The following is a 26346-nucleotide window of genomic DNA, read 5'->3' on the forward strand; positions in this document are numbered from 1 at the left end:
GTCCCCGCAAATCCACCGCACCCCGATCCCCCGACCACCCAAACCCACCTCCCCCCAAACCCACCTCGCCCCGATCCCCCGAACCCACCTCTCCCCGATCCCCCGAACCCACCTCTCCCCGATCCCCCGAACCCACCTCTCCCCGATCCCCCGAACCCACCTCTCCCCGATCCCCAGAACCCACCTCTCCCCGATCCCCCGAACCCACCTCCCCCCGATTCCCCGAACCCACCTCTCCCCGATCCCCCGAACCCACCTCTCCCCGATCCCCCGAACCCACCTCCCCCCGATTCCCCGAACCCACCTCCCCCCGATCCCCCGACCCCCCAAACCCACCTCCCCCCCGATCCCCCAAACCCACCTCACCCCCCGACCCCCCAAACCCACCTCCCCCCCAATCGCCCAAACCCACCTCACCCCCGATCCCCCAAATCCACCTCCGCCCGACCCCCCAAACCCACCTCCGTCCGACCACCCAAAGCCGCCTCCCCCCGACCCCCCCCAAACCGCCTCCGCACGACTCCCCGACCCCCCCAAACCCATCTCCCCCCGATCCCCCAAACCCAGCTCCCCCGATCCCCCAAAATGTCTTCCCCCCCGATCCCCCAAACCCACCGACCCCCGACCCCTCAAACCCACCTCCCCCGTCCTCCAAACCCACTTCCCCCCGATCCCCCAAACTCACCTCCGACCGACCCCACCAAACCCACTTCCCCCCAATCCCCCAAACCCACCTCCGCCCGACCCCCCAGACCTACCTCGCCCGACCCCCCAGACCCACCTCCGCCCGACTCGCCAGACCCACCTCCGCCCGAACCCCCAGACCCACCTCCGCCCGACCCCCCATACCCACCTCCGCCCGACCCCCCACACCCACCTCCTCCCGACCCCCCAAACCCACCTCCTTCCGGACCCGCCTCCCCATGGCCCCCCAGACCCGCCTCCGCCCGACCCCCCAGACCCGCCTCCGCCCGACCCGCCTCCGCCCGACCCCCCAGACCCACCTCCGCCCGACCCCCCAGACCCACCTCCTCCCGACCCCCCAGACCCACCTCCTCCCGGACCCGCCTCCCCACGGTCCCCCTGACCCGCCTCCGCCCGACCCCCCGGACCCGCCTCCGCCCGACCCCCCGGACCCGCCTCCGCCCGACCCCCCGGACCCTCCTCCGCCCGACCCCCCGGACCCTCCTCCGCCCGACCCCCCGTACCCGCCTCCGCCCGACTCCCCAGAGCCGCCTCCCCCCGACCCCACCAAACCCGCCTCCGCCCGACTCCCCGACCTCCCAAACCCATCTCCCCCCGATCCCCCAAACCCACCTCCCCCGATCCCCCAAAACGTCTAACCCCCTGATCCCCCAAACCCACCTCCCCCGATCCCCCAAAACGTCTTACCCCCCGATCCCCCAAACTCACTTCCCCCCGACCCCTCAAACCCACCTCCCCCCGAAACCCCCCCCAAACCCACCTCCGCCCGACCGATCAAACCCACCTCCCCCCGACCCCCCCAAACCCACCTCTCCACGACCCCCCAAACCCACCTCCCCCCAATACCCCAAACCCACCACCCCCCGACCCCCCAAACCCACCGACCCCCGACCCCCCAACCCACCGACCCCCCAAACCCACCTCCCCCCGATACCCCAAACCCACCTCCCCCCGACCCCCCAAACCCACCTCCCCACGACCCCCCAAACCCAACTCCCCCCTATCCCCCAAACCTACTGTCCCCCCCAACCCATCGACCCCCCCAACCCACCGACCCCCGACCCCCCAAACCCACCGACCACCGACCCCCCCAAAACCACCGACCCCCGAAACCCACCTCCCCCAATCCCCCGAACCCACCTCCCCCCCCGAACCCACCTCCCCCCGATCCCCCGACCCTCCAAACCCACATTCCCCCGTCCCCGCAAACCCACCGCACCCCGATCCCCCGACCACCCAAACCCACCTCCCCCCAAACCCACCTCTCCCCGATCCCCCGAACCCACCTCTCCCCGATCCCCCGAACCCACCTCTCCCCGATCCCCCGAACCCACCTCTCCCCGATCCCCCGAACCCACCTCTCCCCGATCCCCCGAACCCACCTCTCCCCGATCCCCCGAACCCACCTCTTCCCGATCCCCCGACCCCCAAACCCACCTCCCCCCCGACCCCCCAAACCCACCTCCCCCCCGATCGCCCAAACCCACCTCACCCCCGATCCCCCAAATCCACCTCCGCCCGACCCCCCAAACCCACCTCCCCGATCCCCCAGACCCACCTCCGCCCGACCCCCCAGACCCACCTCCGCCCGACCCCCCAGACCCACCTCCGCCCGACCCCCCAGACCCACCTCCGCCCGACCCCCCAGACCCACCTCCGCCCGGACCCACCTCCGCGCGACCCGCCCGACCCGCCTCCGCCCGACCCCCCGGATCCGCCTCCGCGAGACCCTCCCGACTCGCCTCCGCCCAACCCCCCGGACCCGCCTCCCCCCGGACCCGCCTCAGCCGGACCCCCCTCCGCCCGACCCCCCGGACCCTCCTCCGCCCGACCCTCCTCCGCCCGACCCCCCGGACCCGCCTCCCCACGGTCCCCCAGACACGCCTCCGCCCGACCCCCCAGACCCTCCTCCGCCCGACCCCCCAGACCCGCCTCCGCCCGACCCCCCAGACCCTCCTCCGCCCGACCCCCCAGACCCTCCTCCGCCCGACCCCCCAGACCCACCTCCGCCCGACCCCCCAGACCCACTTCCCCCCAGTCCCTCAAACCCACCTCCGCCCGACCCCCCAGACCCACCTCCCCACAGTCCCGCAGACCCACCTCCGCCCGACCCCCCCAGACCCAGTTCCGCCCGACCCCGCAGACCCACCTCCACCCGACTCCCCCAGACCCACCTCCCCCCGACATCCCAGACCCACCTCCGCCCGACCCCCCAGACCCACCTCCGCCCGAACCCCCAAACCCACCTCCGCCCGACCCCTCAAACCCATCTCCTCCCAAACCCACCTCCCCCCAGTCCCCCAGACCCACCTCCGCCCGACCCCCCATGACCCACATCCGCCCGACCCCCCCAAACCCACCTCCCCCCAGACCCACCTCCGCCCGAACCCCCAGACCCACCTCCGCCCGACCCCCAAGACCCACCTCCCCCCTGTCCCCCAGACCCACCTCCGCCCGACCCCCCAGACCCACCTCCGCCCGACCCCCCAGACCCACCTCCGCCCGACCCCCCAGACCCACCTCCGCCCGACGCCCCAGACCCACCTCCGCCCGACACCCCAGACCCACCTCCCCCCTGTCCCCCAGACCCACCTCCGCCCGGCCCCCAGACCCACCACCGCCCGACCCCCAAGACCCACCTCCCCCCTGTCCCCCAGACCCACCTCCCCCCTGTCCCCCAGACCCACCTCCGCCCGGCCCCCAGACCCACCTCCGCCCGACCCCCCAGACCCACCTCCGACCGACCCCCCAGACCCACTTCCGCCCGACCCCCCAGACACACCTCCGCCCGACCCCCCAGACCCACCTCCGCCCGACCCCCCAGACCCACCTCCCCCAGACCCACCTCCGCCCGACCCACCAGACCCACCTCCGCCCGACCCCCCAGACCCACCTCCGCCCGACCCCCCAGACCCACCTCCCCCAGACCCACCTCCGCCCGACCCACCAGACCCACCTCCGCCCGACCCACCAGACCCACCTCCGCCCGACCCCCCAGACCCACCTCCGCCCGACGCCCCAGACCCACCTCCGCCCGACACCCCAGACCCACCTCCCCCCTGTCCCCCAGACCCACCTCCGCCCGGCCCCCAGACCCACCACCGCCCGACCCCCAAGACCCACCTCCGCCCTGCCCCCAGACCCACCTCCCCCCTGTCCCCCAGACCCACCTCCGACGGCCCCCAGACCCACCTCCGCCCGACCCCCCAGACCCACCTCCGACCGACCCCCCAGACCCACTTCCGCCCGACCCCCCAGACACACCTCCGCCCGACCCCCCAGACCCACCTCCGCCCGACCCCCCAGACCCACCTCCCCCAGACCCACCTCCGCCCGACCCACCAGACCCACCTCCGCCCGACCCCCCGGACCCGCCTCCGCCCGACCCCCCGGACCCGCCTCCGCCCGACCCCCCCAGACCCACCTCCGCCCGACGCCCCAGACCCACCTCCGCCCGACCCCCCAGACCCACCTCCGCCCGACACCCCCAGACCCACCTCGGCCCGACCCCCCAGACCCACCTCGGCCCGACCCCCCAGACCCACCTCGGCCCGACCCCCCAGACCCACCTCCGCCCGACGCCCCAGACCCACCTCCGCCCGACCCCCCAGACCCACCTCGGCCCGACCCCCCAGACCCACCTCGGCCCGAACCCCCAGACCCACCTCCGCCCGACCGCCCCAGACCCACCTCCGCCCGACCCCCCCAGACCCACCTCCGCCCGACCCCCCAGACCCACCTCCGCCCGACCCCCCGGACCCGCCTCCGCCCGACCCCCCCGGACCCACCTCCGCCCGACGCCCCAGACCCACCTCCGCCCGACCCCCCAGACCCACCTCCGCCCGACACCCCCAGAACCACCTCGGCCCGACCCCCCAGACCCACCTCGGCCCGACCCCCCAGACCCACCTCGGCCCGACCCCCCAGACCCACCTCCGCCAGACCGCCCCAGACCCACCTCCGCCCGACCCCCCCAGACCCACCTCCGCCCGACCCCCCAGACCCACCTCCGCCCGACCCCCCAGACCCACCTCCGCCCGAACCCCCAAACCCACCTCCGCCCGACCCCTCAAACCCATCTCCTCCCAAACCCACCTCCCCCCAGTCCCCCAGACCCACCTCCGCCCGACCCCCCATGACCCACATCCGCCCGACCCCCCCAAACCCACCTCCCCCCAGACCCACCTCCGCCCGAACCCCCAGACCCACCTCCGCCCGACCCCCAAGACCCACCTCCCCCCTGTCCCCCAGACCCACCTCCGCCCGGCCCCCAGACCCACCTCCGCCCGACGCCCCAGACCCACCTCCCCCCTGTCCCCCAGACCCATCTCCGCCCGGCCCCCAGACCCACCTCCGCCCGACCCCCCAGACCCACCTCCGACCGACCCCCCAGACCCACTTCCGCCCGACCCCCCAGACACACCTCCGCCCGACCCCCCAGACCCACCTCCGCCCGACCCCCCAGACCCACCTCCCCCAGACCCACCTCCGCCCGACCCACCAGACCCACCTCCGCCCGACCCCCCAGACCCAATTCGCCCGACCCCCCGGACCCGCCTCCGCCCGACCCCCCCAGACCCACCTACGCCCGACCCCCCAGACCCACCTCCGCCCGACACCCCCAGACCCACCTCGGCCCGACCCCCCAGACCCACCTCGGCCCGACCCCCCAGACCCACCTCCGCCCGACCCCCCCAGACCCACCTCCGCCCGACCCCCCAGACCCACCTCCGCCCGACCCCCCAGACCCGCCTCCGCCCGACCCACCAGCCCCACCTCAGCCCGTCCCCCCAGCCCCACCTCCGCCCGACACCCCAGCCCCACCTCCGCCCGACCCGCCAAACCCACCTCCGCCCGACCCCCCCAGACCCACCTCCGCCCGACCCCCCCAGACCCACCTCCGCCCGACCCCCCCAGACCCACCTCCGCCCGACCCCTCCAGACCCACCTGCGCCCGACCCCCCAGACCCACCTCCGCCCGACCCCCCAGACCCATCTCCGCCCGACTCCCCAGAGCCGCCTCCCCCCGACCCCACCAAACCCGCCTCCGCCCGACTCCCCGACCCCCCAAACCCATCTCCCCCCGATCCCCCAAACCCACCTCCCCCGATCCCCCAAAACGTCTTCCCCCCTGATCCCCCAAACCCACCTCCCCCGACCCCTCAAACCCACCTCCCCCCGAAACCCCCCCCAAACCCACCTCCGCCCGACTGATCAAACCCACTTCCCCCCGACCCCTTAAACCCACCTCCCCCTCGAAACACCCCCCCAAACCCACCTCCGCCCGACCGATCAAACCCACCTCCCCCCGACCCCCCCAAACCCACCTCTCCACGACCACCCAAACCCACCTCCCCCCGATCCCCCCAAACCCACCTCCCCCCAATACCCCAAACCCACCTCCCCCCGACCCCCCAAACCCACCGACCCCCGACCCCCCAAACCCACCGACCCCCCAAACCCACCTCCCCCCGATACCCCAAACCCACCTCCCCCCGACCCCCCAAACCCACCTCCCCACGACCCCCCAAACCCAACTCCCCCCGATCCCCCAAACCTACTGTCCCCCCAACCCATCGACCCCCCCAACCCACCGACCCCGACCCCCCAAACCCACCGACCACCGACCCCCCCAAAACCACCGACCCCCGAAACCCACCTCCCCCGATCCCCCAAACCCACCTCCCCCCGATCCCCCGACCCTCCAAACCCACATTCCCCCGTCCCCGCAAACCCACCGCACCCCGATCCCCCGACCACCCAAACCCACCTCCCCCCAAACCCACCTCTCCCCGATCCCCCGAACCCACCTCTCCCCGATCCCCCGAACCCACCTCTCCCCGATCCCCCGAACCCACCTCTCCCCGATCCCCCGAAACCCACCTCTCCCCGATCCCCCGAACCCACCTCCCCCGAATCCCCGAACCCACCTCTCCCCGATCCCCCGAACCCACCTCTCCCCGATCCCCCGAACCCACCTCCCCCCGATTCCCCGAACCCACCTCCCCCCGATCCCCGACCCCCCAAACCCACCTCCCCCCCCCGATCCCCCAAACCCACCTCACCCCCCGACCCCCCAAACCCACCTCCCCCCGATCGCCCAAACCCACCTCCACCCCCGATCCCCCAAACCCACCTCACTCCGCGACCCCCCAAACCCACCTCCCCCCGATCGCCCAAACCCACCTCACCCCCGATCCCCCAAATCCACCTCACCCCCGACCCCCCGAACCCACCTCCCCCGATCCCCCAAACCCACCTCTCCCCGACCACCCAAACCCACCTCCCCCCAACCCCCCAAACCCACCTCCCCCCAATACCCCAAACCAACTTCCCCCCGACCCCCCAAACCCACCTCCCCCCGATACCCCAAACCCACCTCCCCCCGACCCCCCAAACCCACCTCCCCAACGACCCCCCAAACCCACCTCCCCCCGATCCCCCTATACCCACCGACCCCCGACCCCCCAAACCCACCTCTCCCCGACCCCCCAAACCCACCTCCCCCCGACCCCCCCAACCCACAGACCACCGACCCCCCCAAACCCACCGACCACCGACCCCCCCAAAACCACCGACCCCCTAAACCCACCTCCCCCGATCCCCCGAACCCACCTACACCCCCGAACCCACCTCCCCCCCCCCCCGAACCCACCATCCCCCGACCCCCCAAACCCACATTACCCGTCCCCGCAAACCCACCGCACCCCGATCCCCCGACCACCCAAACCCACCTCCCCCCGAACCCACCTCTCCCCGAACCCACCTCTCCCCGATCCCCCGAACCCACCTCTCCCCGATCCCCCGAACCCACCTCTCCCCGATCCCCCGAACCCACCTCCCCCCGATTCCCCGAACCCACCTCTCCCCGATCCCTAGAACCCACCTCTCCCCGATCCCCCGAACCCACCTCTCCCCGATCCCCAGAACCCACCTCTCCCCGATCCCCCGAACCCACCTCCCCCCGATTCCCCGAACCCACCTCTCCCCGATCCCCCGAACCCACCTCCCCCCGATTCCCCGAACCCACCTCCCCCCGACCCCCCAAACCCACCTCCCCCCCCGATCCCCCAAACCCACCTCACACCCCGTCCCCCCAAACCCACCTCCCCCCCGATCCCCAAACCCACCTCCCCCCCGATCCCCAAACCCACCTCACCCCCGATCCCCCGAACCCACATCCCCCCCGACCCCCCGAACCCACCTCCCCGACCCCCCAAACCCACCTCCGCCCGACCCCCCAAACCCACCTCCGCCCGACCCCCCAAACCCACCTCCGCCCGACCCCACAAACCCACATCTGCCCGACCCCCCAAACCCACCTCCGCCCGACCCCCCAAAGCCGCCTCTCCCTGACCCCCCCAAACCCATCTCCCCCCGATCCCCCAAACCCAGCTCCCCCGATCCCCCAAAACGTCTTCCCCCCCCCCCCGATCCCCCAAACCCACCGACCCCTGACCCCTCAAACCCGCCTCCCCGTCCTCCAAACCCACCTCCCCCGTCCTCCAAACCCACTTCCCCCCGATCCCCCAAACTCACCTCCCACCGACCCCACCAAACCCACTTCCCCCCGATCCCCCAAACCCACCTCCGCCCGACCCCTCAAACCCACCTCCCCCCGAAACCCCCCCCAAACCCACCTCCGCCCGACCGATCAAACCCACCTCCCCCCGACCCCCCCAAACCCACCTCTCCCCGACCCCCCAAACCCACCTCCCCCCGACCCCCCAAACCCACCTCCCCCCGATCCCCCAAACCCACCTCCCCCCGAAACCCCCCCCAAACCCACCTCCGCCCGACCGATCAAACCCACCTCCCCCCGACCCCCCCAAACCCACCTCTCCCCGACCCCCCAAACCCACCTCCCCACGACCCCCCAAACCCACCTCCCCCCGACCCCCCAAACCCACCTCCCCCCGATCCCCCAAACCCACCTCCCCTCGACCCCCCAAACCCACCTGCCCCCGGTCCCCCAAACCCACCTCCCCCCGATCCACCAAACCCACCTCCCCTCGACCCCCCAAACCCACCTCCCACGGACCCCCCAAACCCACCTCCCCCAAACCCAACTCCCCCCGATCCCACCGACCCCCCCAACCCACCGACCCCCGACCCCCCAAACCCACCGACAACCGACCCCCGAAACCCACCTCCCCCGATCCCCCGAACCCACCTCCCCCCGATCACCGAACCCACCTCCCCCCGATCCCCGACCCCACAAACCCACCTCACCCCCCGATACCCCAAACCCACCTCACCCCCCGACCCCCCAAACCCACCTCCCCTCCGATCCCCCAAACCCACCTCACCCCCGATCCCCCAAATCCACCTCACCCCCGATCCCCCAAATCCACCTCACCCCGATCCCCCAAACCCACCTCCCCCCGACCCCCCGAACCCACCTCCGCCCGACCCCCTAAACCACCTCCCCCCGACCCCCCTAACCCACCTCCCCCCGACCCCCCAAACCCACCTCCCCCCGACCCCCCAAACCCACCTCCCCCCGACCCCCCAAACCCACCTCCCCCCGAACCCACCTCCCCCCGACCCCCCTAACCCACCTCCCCCCGACCCCCCAAACCCACCTCCCCCCGACCCCCCAAACCCACCGACCCCCGACCCCCCAAACCCACCTCCCCCGACCCCCGACCCCCCAAACTCACCTCCCCCCGACCCCCCCAACCCACCTCCCCCAACCCCAACTCCCCCCGATCCACCAAACCCACCGACCCCCCCCAACCCACTGACCCCCGACCCCCCAAACCCACCGACAACCGACCCCCCGAAACCCCCCGATCCCCCGAACCCACCTCCCCCCCCCAAACCCACCTCCCCCCGATCCCCCGAACCCACCTCCCCCCGATCCCCCGAACCCACCTCCCCCCGATCCCCCGATCCCCCAAACCCACCTCCCCCCAAACCCACCTCTCCCCGATCCCCCGAACCCATCTCCCCCCGATTCCCCGAACCCACCTCCGCCCGACCCCCCAAACCCACCTCCCCCGACCCCCCCCAAACCCGACTCCCCGACCCCCACAAACCCATCTCCCCACGATCCCCCAAACGCACTTCCCCCCGATCCCCCAAACTCACCTCCCCCGACCCCACCAAACCCACTTCCCCCCGATCACCCAAACCCACATCCCCCAAACCCTACTCCCCCCGACCCCCCAAACTCACCTCCCCCCGACCCCCCCCAAACCCGACTCCCCGACCCCCCCCAAACGCACTTCCACCCGATCCCCCAAACTCACCTCACCCCCGATCCCCCAAATCCACCTCCCCGATCCCCCAAACCCACCTCCCCGATCCCCCAAACCCACCTCCCCCCGATCCCCCAAATCCACCTCACCCCGATCCCCCAAATCCACCTCACCCCGATCCCCCAAACCCACCTCCGCCCGACCCCCCAAACCCACGACCTCCCTAACCCACCTCCCCCCGAACCCACCTCCGCCCGACCCCCCGACCCCCCAAACCCACGACCCCCCTAACCCACCTCCCCCCGACCCCCCGAACCCACCTCCCCCCGACCCCCCAAACCCACCTCCCCCCGAACCCCCAAACCCACCTCCCCCCGACCCCCCAAACCCACCTCCCCCGACCCCACCAAACCCACCTCCCCCCGACCCCCCAACCCACCACCCCCAAACCCACCTACCCCCGAACCCACCTCCCCCCAACCCCCCGAACCCACCTCCCCCCGACCCCCCGAACCCACCTACCCCCGACCCCCCAAACCCACCGATCCCCGAACCCACCTCTCCCCCGACCCCCCGAACCCACCTCCCCCCAACCCCTCGAACCCACCTCCCCCCAACCCCCCGAACCCACCTCCCCCCGAACCCACCTCCCCCCGACCCCCCGAACCCACCTTCCCCGACCCCCCAAACCCACCTCTCCCCGATCCCCACCTATCACTTTCCTCACTTGTGATTGAAAAGTTTGAGGTGATAATTTTCCCTGACTGGTGCTTGTGTTTTCCAGGAGTGCCTTTGTGAGAGGACCGCCATTCAGCCAGCCCATAATCCGGAGCCTCCTCCGCGAGCCCTTTGTCCAGCGGGGCAGCGATCATGATGAAACTGTCCACAGTTTCACAACTCGTAGGTTTGGAGCAGAGGTGAGATTGTAGACACACTCACAGAGCGAGGGGTCGCTGGAGTGCGGGATCTCACAGAGGGAGCCGCTCTCTCCCCCTCTCCTCGATCCGCCTCTTCGCATGCCCCCAATCCCTGCCCTCGCCCCGCTCTGTGGTCCTGCCCCTGCCCCCTCACCCCTCCACCACCCCCCCGCACTCCCTCTCTCCCCCCGCTCTCTCTCTCCCCCCCCGCTCTCTCTCTCGCCCCCCCCGCTCTCTCTCTCGCCCCCCCGCTCTCTCTCTCGCCCCCCCGCTCTCTCTCTCGCCCCCCCGCTCTCTCTCGCCCCCCCGCTCTCTCTCTCGCCCCCCCGCTCTCTCTCTCGCCCCCCCGCTCTCTCTCTCGCCCCCCCGCTCTCTCTCTTGCCCCCCCGCTCTCTCTCTTGCCCCCCCGCTCTCTCTCTCGCCCCCGCGCTCTCTCTCTCGTCCCCCCCCCACTCTCTCTCGCCCCCTCCGCTCTCTCTCTCGCCCCCCCCCCGCTCTCTCTCTCGCCCCCCCCCCGCTCTCTCTCTCTCGCCCCCCCCCCGCTCTCTCTCTCTCGCCCCCCCCCCGCTCTCTCTCTCTCTCGCCCCCCCGCGCGCTCTCTCGCCCCCCCGCGCTCTCTCTCGCCCCCCTTCCCCCCCCCTCACTCTCTCGTCCCCCCTACCCCCCCCTCTCTGCCCTACCTCTTTCCCCTCAAACCACTATATCTCTCTCTCTCTCACCCGGATTTTTCTGACTCCGACAGCTCGCGGACAATGCCATGGACAGTCTGTGCCGTGGGATATTCGCTGGGGACAGTCGCAAGCTCAGCGTACGATCGTGCTTCCCAATCCTGTTCCAGGCAGAGAGGAAGTTTGGATCTGTGCTGATCGGAATGGTGGCAGGAGCAGGTCAGTGATCTTTGGTTACACAAAATCAATCTCTCTCTCCCTCTCCCCCCGTCTCCAGCTCTCTCCCCCCGTCTCCAGCTCTCTCCCCCCGTCTCCCGCTCTCTCCCCCCGTCTCCCGCTCTCTCCCCCCGTCTCCCGCTCTCTCCCCCCGTCTCCCGCTCTCTCCCCCCGTCTCCCGCTCTCTCCCCCCGTCTCCCGCCCTCTCCCCCCGTCTCCCGCCCTCTCCCCCCGTCTCCCGCACTCTCCCCCGTCTCCCGCCCTCTCCCCCCCGTCTCCCGCCCTCTCCCCCCCGTCTCCCGCCCTCTCCCCCCGTCTCCCGCCCTCTCCCCCCGTCTCCCGCCCTCTCCCCCCGTCTCCCGCCCTCTCCCCCCGTCTCCCGCCCTCTCCCCCCGTCTCCCGCCCTCTCCCCCCGTCTCCCGCCCTCTCCCCCCGTCTCCCGCACTCTCCCCCGTCTCCCGCCCTCTCCCCCCCGTCTCCCGCCCTCTCCCCCCCGTCTCCCGCCCTCTCCCCCCGTCTCCCGCCCTCTCCCCCCGTCTCCCGCCCTCTCCCCCCGTCTCCCGCCCTCTCCCCCCGTCTCCCGCCCTCTCCCCCCGTCTCCCGCCCTCTCCCCCCGTCTCCCGCCCTCTCCCCCCCGTCTCCCGCCCTCTCCCCGCGCTCTCCCCCCGCCTCCCCGCGCTCTCCCCCCGCCTCCCGCTCGCTCTCCCCTCGCCTCCCCGCGCTCTCCCCCCGCCTCCCGCTCGCTCTCTCCAAGTCTCTCTCTCTCTCTCTCCACGTCTCTCTCTCTCCCCGTCACCCCCGCCCTCACCCTCCGCCCTCGCCCCCCTGTCGGCCTCGCTCCCGTCTCTCAGCATTTAATACAAGACTCATTTCCATTCCACAGACGCCAAGGACCCGCGCTTCACCTCCCGGTTGATTGGCCAAGCCAGGCAGGAGCGCTGGGCCCAGTGGTCGCTGAAGCAAGGGATGCAGACCCTCCCAGAGGCGATGGAGCAAGAGTTGCGCAGGCGGGGGGTCGAGATCCACTTACATTCCCCAGTCCAGGCCCTTCGACAGACGGCAGAAGGAAGCTGGGAGGTGAGGGTTTAAACAAAATCCGGGTATCGGGATATAAAGCCCCCGAACCCCTCGATTAGATTGGAGCCTGTAACTCACTCCTGGGGTACCTGTTATTGTATATATAAACCCCCGAACCCCTCGATTAGATTGAACCCTGTTGTTGTGTGTTTTAGGTGACTCTCGATGGCGGCACTGTGAAGGCAGACCATGTTTGTGCCTCAGTTCCAGCCCAAGGTTGGTAGTGTGGGGTTCGGAACAATTGCATTGGGTGGGGGCGTGGAGCCATAGTGCTATCAGACCCTAACCTTTTATCCTTTGACCTCTCCCCCCACCCAGTGCTGAGCGGGATGCTCCCTCAGTCCTGGGACCTGCTGTGTGGGCGGCTGCGACAGATCGGCAGAGTGTCAGTGGTCGTGGTCAACCTGGAATACCAAGGCTCGGTGCTTCCTGTCTCGGTAAGGCTCCCGCCACATGGCCATACACCGCCAGGCGCCATCACTTCGCGCTGTCTCGCCCTCTGCCTTGCCCTCTGCCTCGCCCTCTGCCTCGCCCTCTGCCTCGCCCTCTGTCTCGCCCTCTGTCTCGCCCTCTGCCTCGCCCTCTGTCTCGCCCTCGCCCTTCATCTCTCTCGCTTTCTATTTTCTCACCCTCTTATCTCCCTCTCCACGCAGGGTTTCGGACACCTTGTACCCTCGCGAGAGAGCGGGGAGATCCTGGGCGTTGTTTACGATTCCTGCAGTTACCCCCAGCAGGATCGAGCGGGGCCTCAGACCACTAGATTGACGGTACGTGGGGGTGGGGCAAGGGGAGAGTCGGGCTGGCGGGGGGGCTGGGGGGGCGTGGTGACACGGCGAGAATACGTTAGTTATGTAGAGTGTCCCGGACACCTGCCAGTGAGAGACGTAATCGGGGCAGGGGATCAGTGAGAGAGTAATTGCCCCATGAGGTCAGTTACAGTGTAATTGCTGTAGACAGTTAGAATGGAACTGCCTCAGGGGAATGAGTGAGAGAGTAATGGACCCAGGGGAATGAGAGAGCAATTACTGTTTGTTCCATGTGAAACATATTGTCCCGGCAGAGTCAATGAGTGTGTCATTATCCCAGGGAGGTCAGTGAGAGTGGAATTGTCCCAGGGGGGTCAGTGAGAGTGTCATTATCCCAGGGAGGTCAGTGAGAGTGTAATTGTCCCAGGGGGGTCAATGAGTGTGTCATTATCCCAGGGAGGTCAGTGAGAGTGGAATTGTCCCAGGGGGGTCAGTGAGAGTGTCATTATCCCAGGGAGGTCAGTGAGAGTGGAATTGTCCCAGGGAGATTAGTGAGAGTGGAATTGTCCCAGGGGGGTCAGTGAGAGTGTCATTATCCCAGGGAGGTCAGTAAGAGTGTAACTGCCAGAGAGCGTCAGTGAGAGAGTAACTGTCTCTGGGGAGTTATTGAGAGCAATTGCCCTAGAGGGTGCGTGAGCAAGTTATTGCCTCAGAAGGGTCGGTTCTCACTCTCGTGCAATTGTCACAGGCGTGTTAGTAAGAGGGCTATCACACCGGGGCGGGGGCGGTTCGTGACAGAGTAACTACCCCCTCCACCCTCAGCGGGGTCAGTAAGAGAGCAATTGCCTGGAGGGGGGTGGGGGAGGAGAGAGTGAGAGAGCAAGGGGGCGAGGGGGGAGAAATTGTCCCGGGGACCAGTGAGTGAGTAAGTGCTCCAGGGGTGTCAGAGAGCAATTGCACGGTGCGAGTGGGGGGGGGGGGGGGGGGCGGGAATGGGAGGTGTGGGGAAGGGAAGGGGAAGGGAAGAAGTTCAGTGAGAGAGCAAATGTCCCAGGGACTCAGACAGGAACTGCATCCGGGCCAAGTAGTTAAGGTGCTTATTGTGTCTGACTAACATGATTGAATTTTTTGAGGAGGTTGCAAGGCAGGTCGATGCAGTTGTTGTATATGGAATTTAGCAAGGCTTTTAATAAGTTCCCACATAGCTATCCCTCAGGAAGATATCTGTGCACTGACTGGTGTCTCTCAGTCCCTCTCCCTCAGGGAGATATCTGTACACTGACTGGTGTCTCTCAGTCCCTCTCCCTCAGCGAGATATCTGTACACTGACAGGTGTTTCTCAGTCCCTCTCCCTCAGGGAGATATTTGTACACTGACTGCTGTCTCAATCCTCTCTCTCAGGAAGATATCTGTACACTGACTGGTGTCTCTCAGTCCCTCTCCCTCAGGGAGATATCTGTACACTGACTGGTGTCTCTCAGACCCTCTCCCTCAGGGAGATATCTGTACACTGACTGGTATCTCTCAGTCCCCTCTCCCTCAGGGAGATATCTGTACACTGACTGGTGTCTCTCAGTCCCTCTCCCTCAGGGAGATATCTGTACACTGACTGGTGTCTCTCAGTCCCTCTCCCTCAGGGCGATATCTGTACACTGACTGGTGTCTCTCAGTCTCTCTCCCTCAGGGAGATATCTGTACACTGACTGGTGTCTCTCAGTCCCTCCCTCAGGGCGATATCTGTACACTGACTGGTGTCTCTCAGTCTCTCTCCCTCAGGAAGATATCTGTACACTGACTGGTGTCTCTCAGTCCATCTCCCTCAGGGCGATATCTGTACACTGACTGGTGTCTCTCAGTCTCTCTCCCTCAGGAAGATATCTGTACACTGACTGGTGTCTCTCAGTCCCTCCCTCAGGGAGATATCTGTACACTGACTGATGTCTCTCAGTCCCTCTCCCTCAGGGAGATATCTGTACACTGACTGGTGTCTCTCAGTCTCTCTCCCTCAGGGCGATATCTGTACACTGACTGGTGTCTCTCAGTCCATCTCCCTCAGGGCGATATCTGTACACTGACTGGTGTCTCTCAGTCTCTCTCCCTCAGGAAGATATCTGTACACTGACTGGTGTCTCTCAGTCCCTCCCTCAGGGAGATATCTGTACACTGACTGATGTCTCTCAGTCCCTCTCCCTCAGGGAGATATCTGTACACTGACTGGTGTCTCTCAGTCTCTCTCCCTCAGGGCGATATCTGTACACTGACTGGTGTCTCTCAGTCCCTCTCCCTCAGGGAGATATCTGTACACTGACTGGTGTCTCTCAGTCTCTCTCCCTCAGGGAGATATCTGTACACTGACTGGTGTCTCTCAGTCCCTCCCTCAGGGAGATATCTGTACACTGACTGGTGTCTCTCAGTCCCTCTCCCTCAGGGCGATATCTGTACACTGACTGGTGTCTCTCAGTCCCTCTCCCTCAGGGCGATATCTGTACACTGACTGGTGTCTCTCAGTCCCTCTCCCTCAGGGCGATATCTGTACACTGACTGATGTCTCAATCCTCTCTCTCAGGGAGATTCCATCCCTCTGCCAAGCTAGTTTAACCCTCCCCAACAGCACGAGCAAACGCCCTCGTGAGTATATTGGTCCTGGCTCTGTTGAGCTGCAACCCGTCCGGCTTGTATAGGTCCCACCTTCCCCCCCCCCCATACAAAATGGCCAAAATTAGTGGGAGGCAGAAGACTGGGAATCTTTTAAAAGTCAGCAAAGAACGACTAAAAAAATGATTAAGAAAGGGAAGATAGACTATGAAAGTAAACTAGCACGAAATATAAAAACAGATAGCAAGAATTTCTATCGGTATATAAAAAGGAAAAGAGTGGCTAAAGTAAATGTTGGTCTCTTAGAGGACGAGACCGGGGAATTAGTAATGGGGAACATGGAGATGGCAGAAACTCTGAACAAATATTTTGTTTTAGTCTTTACAGTAGAGGACACAAACAATATCCCAAAAACATAATTCAGTCAGGCAGAGTCAGCATGGATTTATGAAGGGGAAGGTATGTTTGACAAATTTGCTGGAATTCTTTGAGGATGTACCGAACAGGGTGGGTAAAGGGGAACCAGTGGATGTGGTGTATTTGGATTTCCAGAAGGCATTTTACAAGGTGCCACATAAAAGGTTACTGCACAAAATAAAAGTTCACGGGGTTGGGGGTAATATATTGGCATGGATAGAGGATTGGCTAACTAACAGAGAAAAGAGAGTAAGGATAAATGGTTCATTCTCTGGTTGGCAACCAGTAACTAGTGGGGTGCCGCAGGGATCAGTGCTGGGACCCCAACTATTTACAATCTATATTAACAACTTGGAAGAAGGGACTGAGTGTAATGTAGCCAAGTTTACTGACGATACAAAGATGCGAGGAAAAGCAATGTGTGAGGAGGACACAAAAAACCTGCAAAAGGGCATAGACAGGCTAAATGAGTGGGCAACAATTTGGCAGATGGTGTATAATGTTGGAAAATGTGAGGTCATGCACTTTGACAGAAAAAAATCAAAGAGCAAGTTATTATTTAAATAGTGTTGCAGTACAGTGGGAACTGGGGGTTCTTGTGCATGAAACACAAAAGGTTAGTATGCAGGTACAGGCCAACATCCCCAGCATTGAAGCACTGACCACACTCGACCAGCTCCGTTGGGCAGGCCACATTGTTCGCATGGCAGACACAAGACTCCCAAAGCAAGCGCTCTACTCAACACCTACACGGCAAGTGAGCCAAAGGTGGGCAGAGGAAACGTTGCAAGGACACCGTCAAAGCCTCCCTGATAAAATGCAACATACCCACCGACACCTGGGAGTCCCTGGCCAAAGATCGCCCTAAGTGGAGGAAGTGCATCCGGGAGGGCGCTGAGCACCTCGAGTCTCATCACCGAGAGCGCGCAGAAAATAAGCGCAGGCAGCGGAAAGAGCGTGCGGCAAACCAGTCCCACCCACTCTTTCCCTCAATGACTATCTGTCCCACCTGTGACAGGGACTGAGGCTCTCGTATTGGACTGTTCAGCCACCTATGGACTAATTTTAAGAGTGGTAGCCAATGGAATCTTGGCCTTTACTGCAAAGGGCTAGAGTATTGCAGGGAAGTCTTGCTGCAGTTATACAGGGTATTGGTGAGGCCACACCTGGATTACTGCCTGCAGTTTTGGTTTCCATATTTACGAAAGGATACACTTGCTTTGGAGGCAGTGCAGAGAAGGTTCACTAGGTTGATTCCGGGGATGAGGGAGTTGACTTATGAGGAAAGGTTGAGGAGGTTGGGCCTCTACTCATTGGAATTCAGAAGAATGATAGGTGATCTTATCGAAATGTATAAGATTATGAGGGGGCTTGACAAGGTGGATGCAGAGAGGATGTTTCCACTGATAGGGGAGACTAGAACTAGAGGGCATAATCTTACAATAAGGGGCCACCCATTTAAAACAGGGATGAGGAGAAATTTCTTCTCTCAGGGTTTTAAATCTGTGGAATTCGCTGCGGAAGCTGTGTCATTGACTAAATTTAAGACAGAGATAGACAGGTTCTTAACCGATAAAGAAATAAGGGTTATGGGGAGCGAGCAGAGAAGTGGATCTGAGTCCATGATCGGATCAGCCATGATCGTATTAAATGGCGGAGCAGGCTCGAGGGGCCATACGGCCTACTCCTGCTCCTATTTCTTATGTTCTTATATCTGTGCACTCACTGGTGCCTCTCAGTCCCTCTCTCAGGGAGATGACTGGTGTCTCTATGGCACTCTCCCTCAGGATGGGAGGCTGGGGGGGTGGGGGGTGGGGCGGGTGGGGTCAGTGAGAGAGTAATTGCTCTGGGGCGGTCAGTGAGAGACTAATTACCACAGCCGGGGTGGGGGAGCGAGGTGGCGTCATCCTGAGCCTAACGGCTGACACCGATGTTTACAGGTCATGTTGGGAGGCTCCTGGTTCCGGGAGGCCTTTGGCGATCCAGATTCTGTGCCCCACGACCATCTGCTGCAGCGAGCCACGGAGACGTTGCGGGATCACCTGGGGGTCACAGAGAGGCCGCTGAGGACCATCGTCAAAGTGCACAAGGTGAGGGGGACTCCCGCTACACTGTCCCATCAAACACTCCCCGGGCAGGTACAGGGGGTTAGATACAGAGTAAAGCTCCCTATACACTGTCCCATCAAACACTGCCAGGGCAGGGACATGGGGTTAGATACAGGGTAAAGCTCCCCCTACACTGTCTCATCAAATATTCCCAGGGCAGGTACTGGGGGTTAGATACAGAGTAAAGCTCCCTCTACACTGTCCTATCAAACACTCCCAGGGCAGATACAAGGGGTTAGATACAGGGTAAAGCTCCCTCTACACTGTCCTATCAAACACTCCCAGGGCAGGTACAGGGGGTTAGATACAGGGTAAAGCTCCCTCTACACTGTCCCATCAAACACTCCCAGGGCAGGTACAGGGGGTTAGATACAGGGTAAAGCTCCCTCTACACTGTCCCATCAAACACTCCCAGGGCAGGTACAGGGGGTTAGATACAGAGTAAAGCTCCCTCTACACTGTCCCATCAAACACTCCCGGGCAGGTACAGTAGGTTAGATACAAAGTAAAGCTCTCTCTAGACCCAGGATTAATCCTGTTCCTGTGTTTATTCTCCACAGGAATGTATCCCACAGTATGCACTGGGACACTGGAAGCATTTGGGTAAGTCTGACTGAGAAGCAACCCATATTTTCCAGTCCGCACTCCCCTCAGTTCCAGAGGGTTGAAGGGTCTAAATATTTGGAAAACTGAAGCCATTGTTTTCGGTCTCTGCCACAAACTCCGTTCCCCAGCCACAGACTCCATCCCTCTCCCCAACTCCTGTCTGAGGCTGAACCAGGCTGTTAGCAACCTTGGTCTTATATTTGACCCTGAAATTAGCTTTCAACCTCATATCCACAGCATTACTAAGACCGGCTATCCCCACCTCCGTAACATCGCCCGTCACCGTCCCTGCCTCAACTCATCCACTGCTGAAACCCTCATCCGTGCCTTTGTTACCTCTAAACTTGACTATTCCAACACACCCAGGCTGGGCTCCCACATACTACCCTACTTAAACTAGAGGTGATCCAAAACTCGGCTGCCCATGTTCCAACTCGCACCAAGTCCCACTCACCCATCACCCCCTGTGCTCGCTGACCGACATTAGCTCCTGGTTAAGCAATGACTCGATTTCAAAATTCTCATTCTTGTTTTCCCTCCATGGCTCTCGCCCCTCCCTATCTCTAATCTCCTCCAGCCCCAACAAACCTCCCTATCTCAGTGATTTTCTTCAGCCCCTACACCCTATCTCTGTAACCACCTCCAGCCCTACAACCCTCCCTACCTCTAACCTCCAGCCCCTAAACCACTCCCTATCTCCGTAACCTCCTTCAGCCCCTACACCCCTCCCTATCTCTGTAACCCACTCCAGCCCTTACACCCCTCCCTATCTCTGTAACCCCCTCCAGTCCCTACACCCTCCCTATCTCTAACCTCCAGCCCCTATACCTCTCCCTATCTCTGTAAGCTCCTTCACCCCCTACACCCCTCCTATCCCTGTAACCTCCTCCAGTACCTACTCTCCTCCCTATCTCTGTAACCTCCTCCAGCACCTACACACCTCCCTATCTCTGTAACCCCCTACACCCTCACTATCTCTAACCTCCGAGCCCCTACACACCCTATCACCCTAACCCCGTCCAGCCCTATACCTCTCCCTATCTCTGTAACCCCCTCCAGCCCCTATACCACTCCCTATCTCTGTAAACCCTTCCAGTCCCTACAGCCCTCCCTATCTCGGTAGCCTCCAACAGCCCTTCCAGATCTCTGAGCTCCTCTAATTCTGGCCTCTTGCCTATCCCCCAATTTCCATCGCAACACTATTGATGATGTGCCTTCAGCCGCCTGGGCCCGATGCTCTGGGGGTCGCTCCCTGAAACCCTCCGCCCCTATCTCCTCCTTTAAGATCCTCCTCAAAACCTGTCTCTTTCACCAAGCGTTTGGTCACCTGCCCTAATATCTCCTTATGTGGCCCCGGTGTCAAATTCTGCCCGATAATCGCCCCATGAAGTGCCTTGGGGTGTTGTACTATGTTAAAGACACTATATAAATGCAACTGTTGTTGTAGGTGAGGTTGGGGGATTGGGGAATAGGTGGGGTTGGGGGATATGGGAGAAGGTGGGGTTGGGGGATATGGGAGAAGGTGGGGTTGGGGGATATGGGAGAAGGTGGGGTTGGGGGATACGGGAGAAGGTGGGGTTGGGGGATACGGGAGAAGGTGGGGTTGGGGGATACGGGAGAAGGTGGGGTTGGGGGATACGGGAGAAGGTGGGGTTGGGGGATACGGGAGAAGGTGGGGTTGGGGGATATGGGGAGTAGGTGGGGTTGGGGGATACGGGAGAAGGTGGGGTTGGGGGACATGGGGAGTAGGTGGGGTTGGGGGATATGGGAGAATGTGGGTTTGGGGGATATGGGAGAAGGTGGGGTTGGGGGATATGGGAGAAGGTGGGGTTGGGGGATTGGGGAATAGGTGGGCTTGGGGGATATGGGAGAAGGTTGTGTTGGGGGATACGGGAGAAGGTGGGCTTGGGGGATATGGGAGAAGGTGGTGTTGGGGGATACGGGAGAAGGTGGGGTTGGGGGATATAGGAGAAGGTGGGGTTGGGGGATATGGGAGAAGGTGGGGTTGGGGGATACTGGAGAAGGTGGGGTTGGGGGATACGGAAGAAGGTGGGGTTGGGGGAGAAGGTGGAATTGGGGGATATGGGAGAAGGTGGGGTTGGCGGATACGGGAGAAGGTGGGGTTGGGAGATATGGGAGTAGGTGGGGTTGGGGGATATGGGAGAAGGTGGGGTTGGGGGATAAGGGAGAAGGTGGGGTTGGGAGATATGGGAGTAGGTGGGGTTGAGAGATATGGGAGTAGGTGGGGTTGGGGGATATGGGAGAAGGTGGGGTTGGGGGATAAGGGAGAAGGTGGGGTTGGGAGATATGGGAGTAGGTGGGGTTGGGGATATGGGAGAAGGTGGGGTTGGGGGATATGGGAGAAGGTGGGGTTGGGGGATAAGGGAGAAGGTGGGGTTGGGAGATATGGGAGTAGGTGGGGTTGGGGGATATGGGAGAAGGTGGGGTTGGGGGATACGGGAGAAGGTGGTGTTGGGGATGCGGGAGAAGGTGGGGTTGGGGGATATGGGAGAAGGTGGGGTTGGGGATACGGGAGAAGGTCGGGTTGGGGGATATGGGAGAAGGTGGGGTTGGGGGATTGGGGAATAGGTGGGGTTGGGGATACGGGAGAAGGTGGGGTTGGGGGATACGGTAGAAGGTGGGGTTGGGGGATACGGGAGAAGGTGGGGTTGGGGGATACGGGAGGAGGTGGGGTTGGGGGATATGGGAGAAGGTGGGGTTGGGGGATTGGGGAATAGGTGGGGTTGGGGATATGGGAGAAGGTGGGGTTGGGGGATACGAGAGAATGTGGTGTTGGGGATACGGGAGAAGGGTGGGGTTGGGGGATATGGGAGAAGGTGGGGTTGGGATATGGGAGAAGGTGGGGTTGGGGGATATGGGAGAAGGTGGGGTTGGGGGATACGGGAGTAGGTGGGGTTGGGGGAGATGGGAGAAGGTGGGGTTGAGGGATATGGGAGAAGGTGGGGTTGGGGGATATGGGAGAAGGTGGGGTTGGGGATATGGGAGAAGGTGGGGTTGGGAGATATGGGAGTAGGTGGGGTTGGGGGATATGGGAGAAGGTGGGGTTGGGGGATACGAGAGAATGTGGTGTTGGGGATACGGGAGAAGGTGGGGTTGGGGGATATGGGAGAAGGTGGGGTTGGGGATATGGGAGAAGGTGGGGTTGGGGATATGGGAGAAGGTGGGGTTGGGGGATATGGGAGAAGTTGGGGTTGGGGAATATGGAGAAGGTGGGGTTGGGGGATACGGGAGTATGTGGGGTTGGGGGATATGGGAGAATTTGGGGTTGGGGGATATGGGAGAAGGTGGGGTTGGGGGATATGGGAGAAGGTGGGGTTGGGAGATATGGGAGTAGGTGAGGTTGGGGGATATGGGAGAAGGTGGGGTTGGGGGATACGGGAGAAGGTGGTGTTGGGGATACGGGAGAAGGTGGGGTTGGGGGATACGGGAGAAGGTGGTGTTGGGGATACGGGAGAAGGTGGGGTTGGGGGATACGGGAGAAGGTGGGGTTGGGATACGGGAGAAGGTGGGGTTGGGGGATACGGGAGAAGGTGGGGTTGGGGGATACGGGAGAAGGTGGGGTTGGGGGATACGGGAGAAGGTGGGGTTGGGGGATACGGGAGAAGGTGGGGTTGGGGGATACGGGAGAAGGTGGGGTTGGGGGATGCGGGAGAAGGTGGGGTTGGGGATATGGGAGAAGGTGGGGTTGGGGGATTCGGGAATAGGTGGGGTTGGGGATATGGGAGAAGGTGGGGTTGGGGGATATGGGAGAAGGTGGGGTTGGGGGATTGGGGAATAGGTGGGGTTGGGGATATGGGAGAAGGTGGGGTTGGGGATACGGGAGAAGGTGGGGTTGGGGATACGGGAGAAGGTGGGGTTGGGGGATACGGGAGAAGGTGGGGTTGGGGGATATGGGAGAAGGTGGGGTTGGGGATACGGGAGAAGGTGGGGTTGGGGGATATGAGGAGTAGGTGGGGTTGGGAGATACGGGAGAAGGTGGGGTTGGGGGATATGAGGAGTCGGTGGGGTTGGGAGATATGGGAGAAGGTGGGGTTGGGGATATGGGAGAAGGTGGGGTTGGGGGATATGAGGAGTAGGTGGGGTTGGGAGATACGGGAGAAGGTGGGGTTGGGGATACGGGAGAAGGTGGGGTTGGGGGATACGGGAGAAGGTGGGGTTGGGGGATATGGGAGAAGGTGGGGTTGGGAGATATGGGAGTAGGTGGGGTTGGGGGATATGGGAGAAGGTGGGGTTGGGGGATACGAGAGAATGTGGTGTTGGGGATACGGGAGAAGGTGGGGTTGGGGGATATGGGAGAAGGTGGGGTTGGGGATATGGGAGAAGGTGGGGTTGGGGATATGGGAGAAGGTGGGGTTGGGGGATATGGGAGAAGGTGGGGTTGGGGGATATGGGAGAAGGTGGGGTTGGGGATATGGGAGAAGGTGGGGTTGGGGATATGGGAGAAGGTGGGGTTGGGGGATATGGGAGAAGTTGGGGTTGGGGAATATGGGAGAAGGTGGGGTTGGGGGATACGGGAGTATGTGGGGTTGGGGGATATGGGAGAATTTGGGGTTGGGGGATATGGGAGAAGGTGGGGTTGGGGGATATGGGAGAAGGTGGGGTTGGGAGATATGGGAGTAGGTGAGGTTGGGGGATATGGGAGAAGGTGGGGTTGGGGGATACGGGAGAAGGTGGTGTTGGGGATACGGGAGAAGGTGGGGTTGGGGGATACGGGAGAAGGTGGTGTTGGGGATACGGGAGAAGGTGGGGTTGGGGGATACGGGAGAAGGTGGGGTTGGGGATACGGGAGAAGGTGGGGTTGGGGGATACGGGAGAAGGTGGGGTTGGGGGATACGGGAGAAGGTGGGGTTGGGGGATACGGGAGAAGGTGGGGTTGGGGGATGCGGGAGAAGGTGGGTTGGGGGACATGGGGAGTAGGTGGGGTTGGGGGATTCGGGAATAGGTGGGGTTGGGGATATGGGAGAAGGTGGGGTTGGGGGATTCGGGAATAGGTGGGGTTGGGGATATGGGAGAAGGTGGGGTTGGGGGATATGGGAGAAGGTGGGGTTGGGGGATTGGGGAATAGGTGGGGTTGGGGATATGGGAGAAGGTGGGGTTGGGGATACGGGAGAAGGTGGGGTTGGGGGATACGGGAGAAGGTGGGGTTGGGGGATACGGGAGAAGGTGGGGTTGGGGGATATGGGAGAAGGTGGGGTTGGGGATACGGGAGAAGGTGGGGTTGGGGGATATGAGGAGTAGGTGGGGTTGGGAGATACGGGAGAAGGTGGGGTTGGGGGATATGAGGAGTCGGTGGGGTTGGGAGATATGGGAGAAGGTGGGGTTGGGGATATGGGAGAAGGTGGGGTTGGGGGATATGAGGAGTAGGTGGGGTTGGGGGATATGGGAGATGGTGGGGTTGGGAGATACGGGAGAAGGTGGGGTTGGGGGATACGGGAGAAGGTGGGGTTGGGGGATACGGGAGAAGGTGGTGTTGGGGATAAGGGAGAAGGTGGGGTTGGGGGATACGGGAGAAGGTGGGGTTGGGGGATACGGGAGAAGGTGGGGTTGGGGATACGGGAGAAGGTGGGGTTGGGGATACGGGAGAAGGTGGGGTTGGGGGATATGGGAGAAGGTGGGGTTGGGGGATATGGGAGAAGGTGGGGTTGGGGGATACGGGAGAAGGTGGTGTTGGAGATATGGGAGAAGGTGGGGTTGGGGGATACTGGAGAAGGTGGGGTTGAGGATACGGGAGAAAGTGGTGTTGGGGATATGGGAGAAGGTGGGGTTGGGGGATACGGGAGAAGGTGGGGTTGGGGGATATGGGAGAATGTGGGGTTGGGGGATATGGGAGAAGGTGGGGTTGGGGGATTGGGGAATAGGTGGGGTTGGGGATATTGAGAAGGTGGGGTTGGGGGATATGGGAGAAGGTGGGGTTGGGGGATTGGGGAATAGGTGGGGTTGGGGATATGGGAGAAGGTGGGGTTGGGGGATACGGGAGAAGGTGGGGTTGGGGGATATGGGAGAAGGTGGGGTTGGGGATATGGGAGAAGGTGGGGTTGGGGATACGGGAGAAGGTGGGGTTGGGGGATACGGGAAAAGTTGGGGTTGGGGGATATGGGAGAAGGTGGGGTTGGGGATACGGGATAAGGTGGGGTTGGGGGATACGGGAGAAGGTGGGGTTGGGGGATACGGCAGAAGGTGGTGTTGGGGATATGGGAGAAGGTGGGGTTGGGGTATACGGGAGAAGGTGGTGTTGGAGATATGGGAGAAGGTGGGGTTGGGGGATATGGGAGAAGGTGGGGTTGGGGTATACGGGAGAAGGTGGGGTTGGGGGATACGGGAGAGGTTGGGGATACGGGAGAAGGTGGTGTTGGAGATATGGGAGAAGGTGGGGTTGGGAGATACGGGAGAAGGTGGGGTTGGGGATACGGGAGAAGGTGGGGTTGGGGGATACGGGAGAGGTTGGGGATACGGGAGAAGGTGGGTAGGTGGGGTTCAGGGATTGGGGGAGAAGGTGGGCTCAGGGTGATTCCGTGTTGAAATTCTCTCTCTCTGCAGATGGTATTTCCAAATTCATCGACCGGCTCGGACTGCCCCTGACCCTGGTGGGGTCTTCGTACCAGGGTGTCTCAGTGAATGACTGTATCTACCAGGCTCAGAGATCAATCGAGGGGCTCAGGGACTGAACACAACATGGCTGGGTCAATTCCTGGATCAAAATTCCTGTCTCTCTCCACCCCAGCCCACCCCCCAGTGGGACTGTCTCTCCTTCCCGGGATCTTGCTGTGTGTGTGTGGAGAGATATGTTTCCTGGTCAGGGCACCTTGCAGTTCAATAAACAACAACAACCTGTATTTATATAGCGCCTTTAACATAGTGAAACGTCCCTAGGCGCTTCACAGGAGTGTTTTGCGATAGAAATTTGACACCGAGTCGCTAAAGTAGAAATTAGCTCAGGTGACGAAAAGCTTGGTCAAAGAGGTCGAGGGGAGGGGTTGGGTTTGGCGTGGGTGGGGGGGGTTGGGAGGGGGTGGGAGGGTTGTGCCGATCGGCAGTGTCTGTCTCTACAGGTTTCACACGATGTTTAA

General features: G+C 63.4%; 1 protein-coding gene across 2 annotated transcripts; it reads left to right on the forward strand.

Annotated features, from left to right (window-relative positions):
• Positions 1-10695: 10695 nt before the first annotated feature.
• Positions 10696-26112, forward strand: ppox (protoporphyrinogen oxidase). Of its 2 annotated transcripts, XM_070859364.1 has the most exons (9): positions 10696-10825; positions 11568-11712; positions 12593-12786; positions 12942-13002; positions 13105-13223; positions 13440-13553; positions 18485-18634; positions 19213-19255; positions 25817-26112. In XM_070859364.1, the coding sequence occupies exons 2-9, from the start codon at positions 11583-11585 to the stop codon at positions 25942-25944; spliced, it is 939 nt and encodes a 312-aa protein (XP_070715465.1). In that variant the 5' UTR covers positions 10696-10825; positions 11568-11582; the 3' UTR covers positions 25945-26112. The 2 variants fall into 2 exon arrangements, with proteins under 2 accessions (XP_070715465.1, XP_070715464.1); XM_070859363.1 differs by lacking the exons at positions 12942-13002; positions 13105-13223 and having other exon boundaries at positions 10740-10825.
• Positions 26113-26346: the final 234 nt, after the last annotated feature.

Source organism: Pristiophorus japonicus, chromosome 17, assembly GCF_044704955.1.
Source record: "Pristiophorus japonicus isolate sPriJap1 chromosome 17, sPriJap1.hap1, whole genome shotgun sequence".
NCBI classification, from domain to species: domain Eukaryota; kingdom Metazoa; phylum Chordata; class Chondrichthyes; family Pristiophoridae; genus Pristiophorus; species Pristiophorus japonicus.

What these genes read in the sequence shown, in the direction of transcription:
- ppox (XM_070859364.1), top strand. Translation starts at nt 11,583, where the DNA reads ATGGACAGTCTGTGCCGTGGGATATTCGCTGGGGACAGTCGCAAGCTC. An exon ending in TGCCTCAGTTCCAGCCCAAG is followed by an intron (nt 13,003 to 13,104) that starts GTTGGTAGTGTG and finishes CCCCCCACCCAG; the next exon opens with TGCTGAGCGGGATGCTCCCT. An exon ending in CCATCGTCAAAGTGCACAAG is followed by an intron (nt 18,635 to 19,212) that starts GTGAGGGGGACT and finishes TATTCTCCACAG; the next exon opens with GAATGTATCCCACAGTATGC.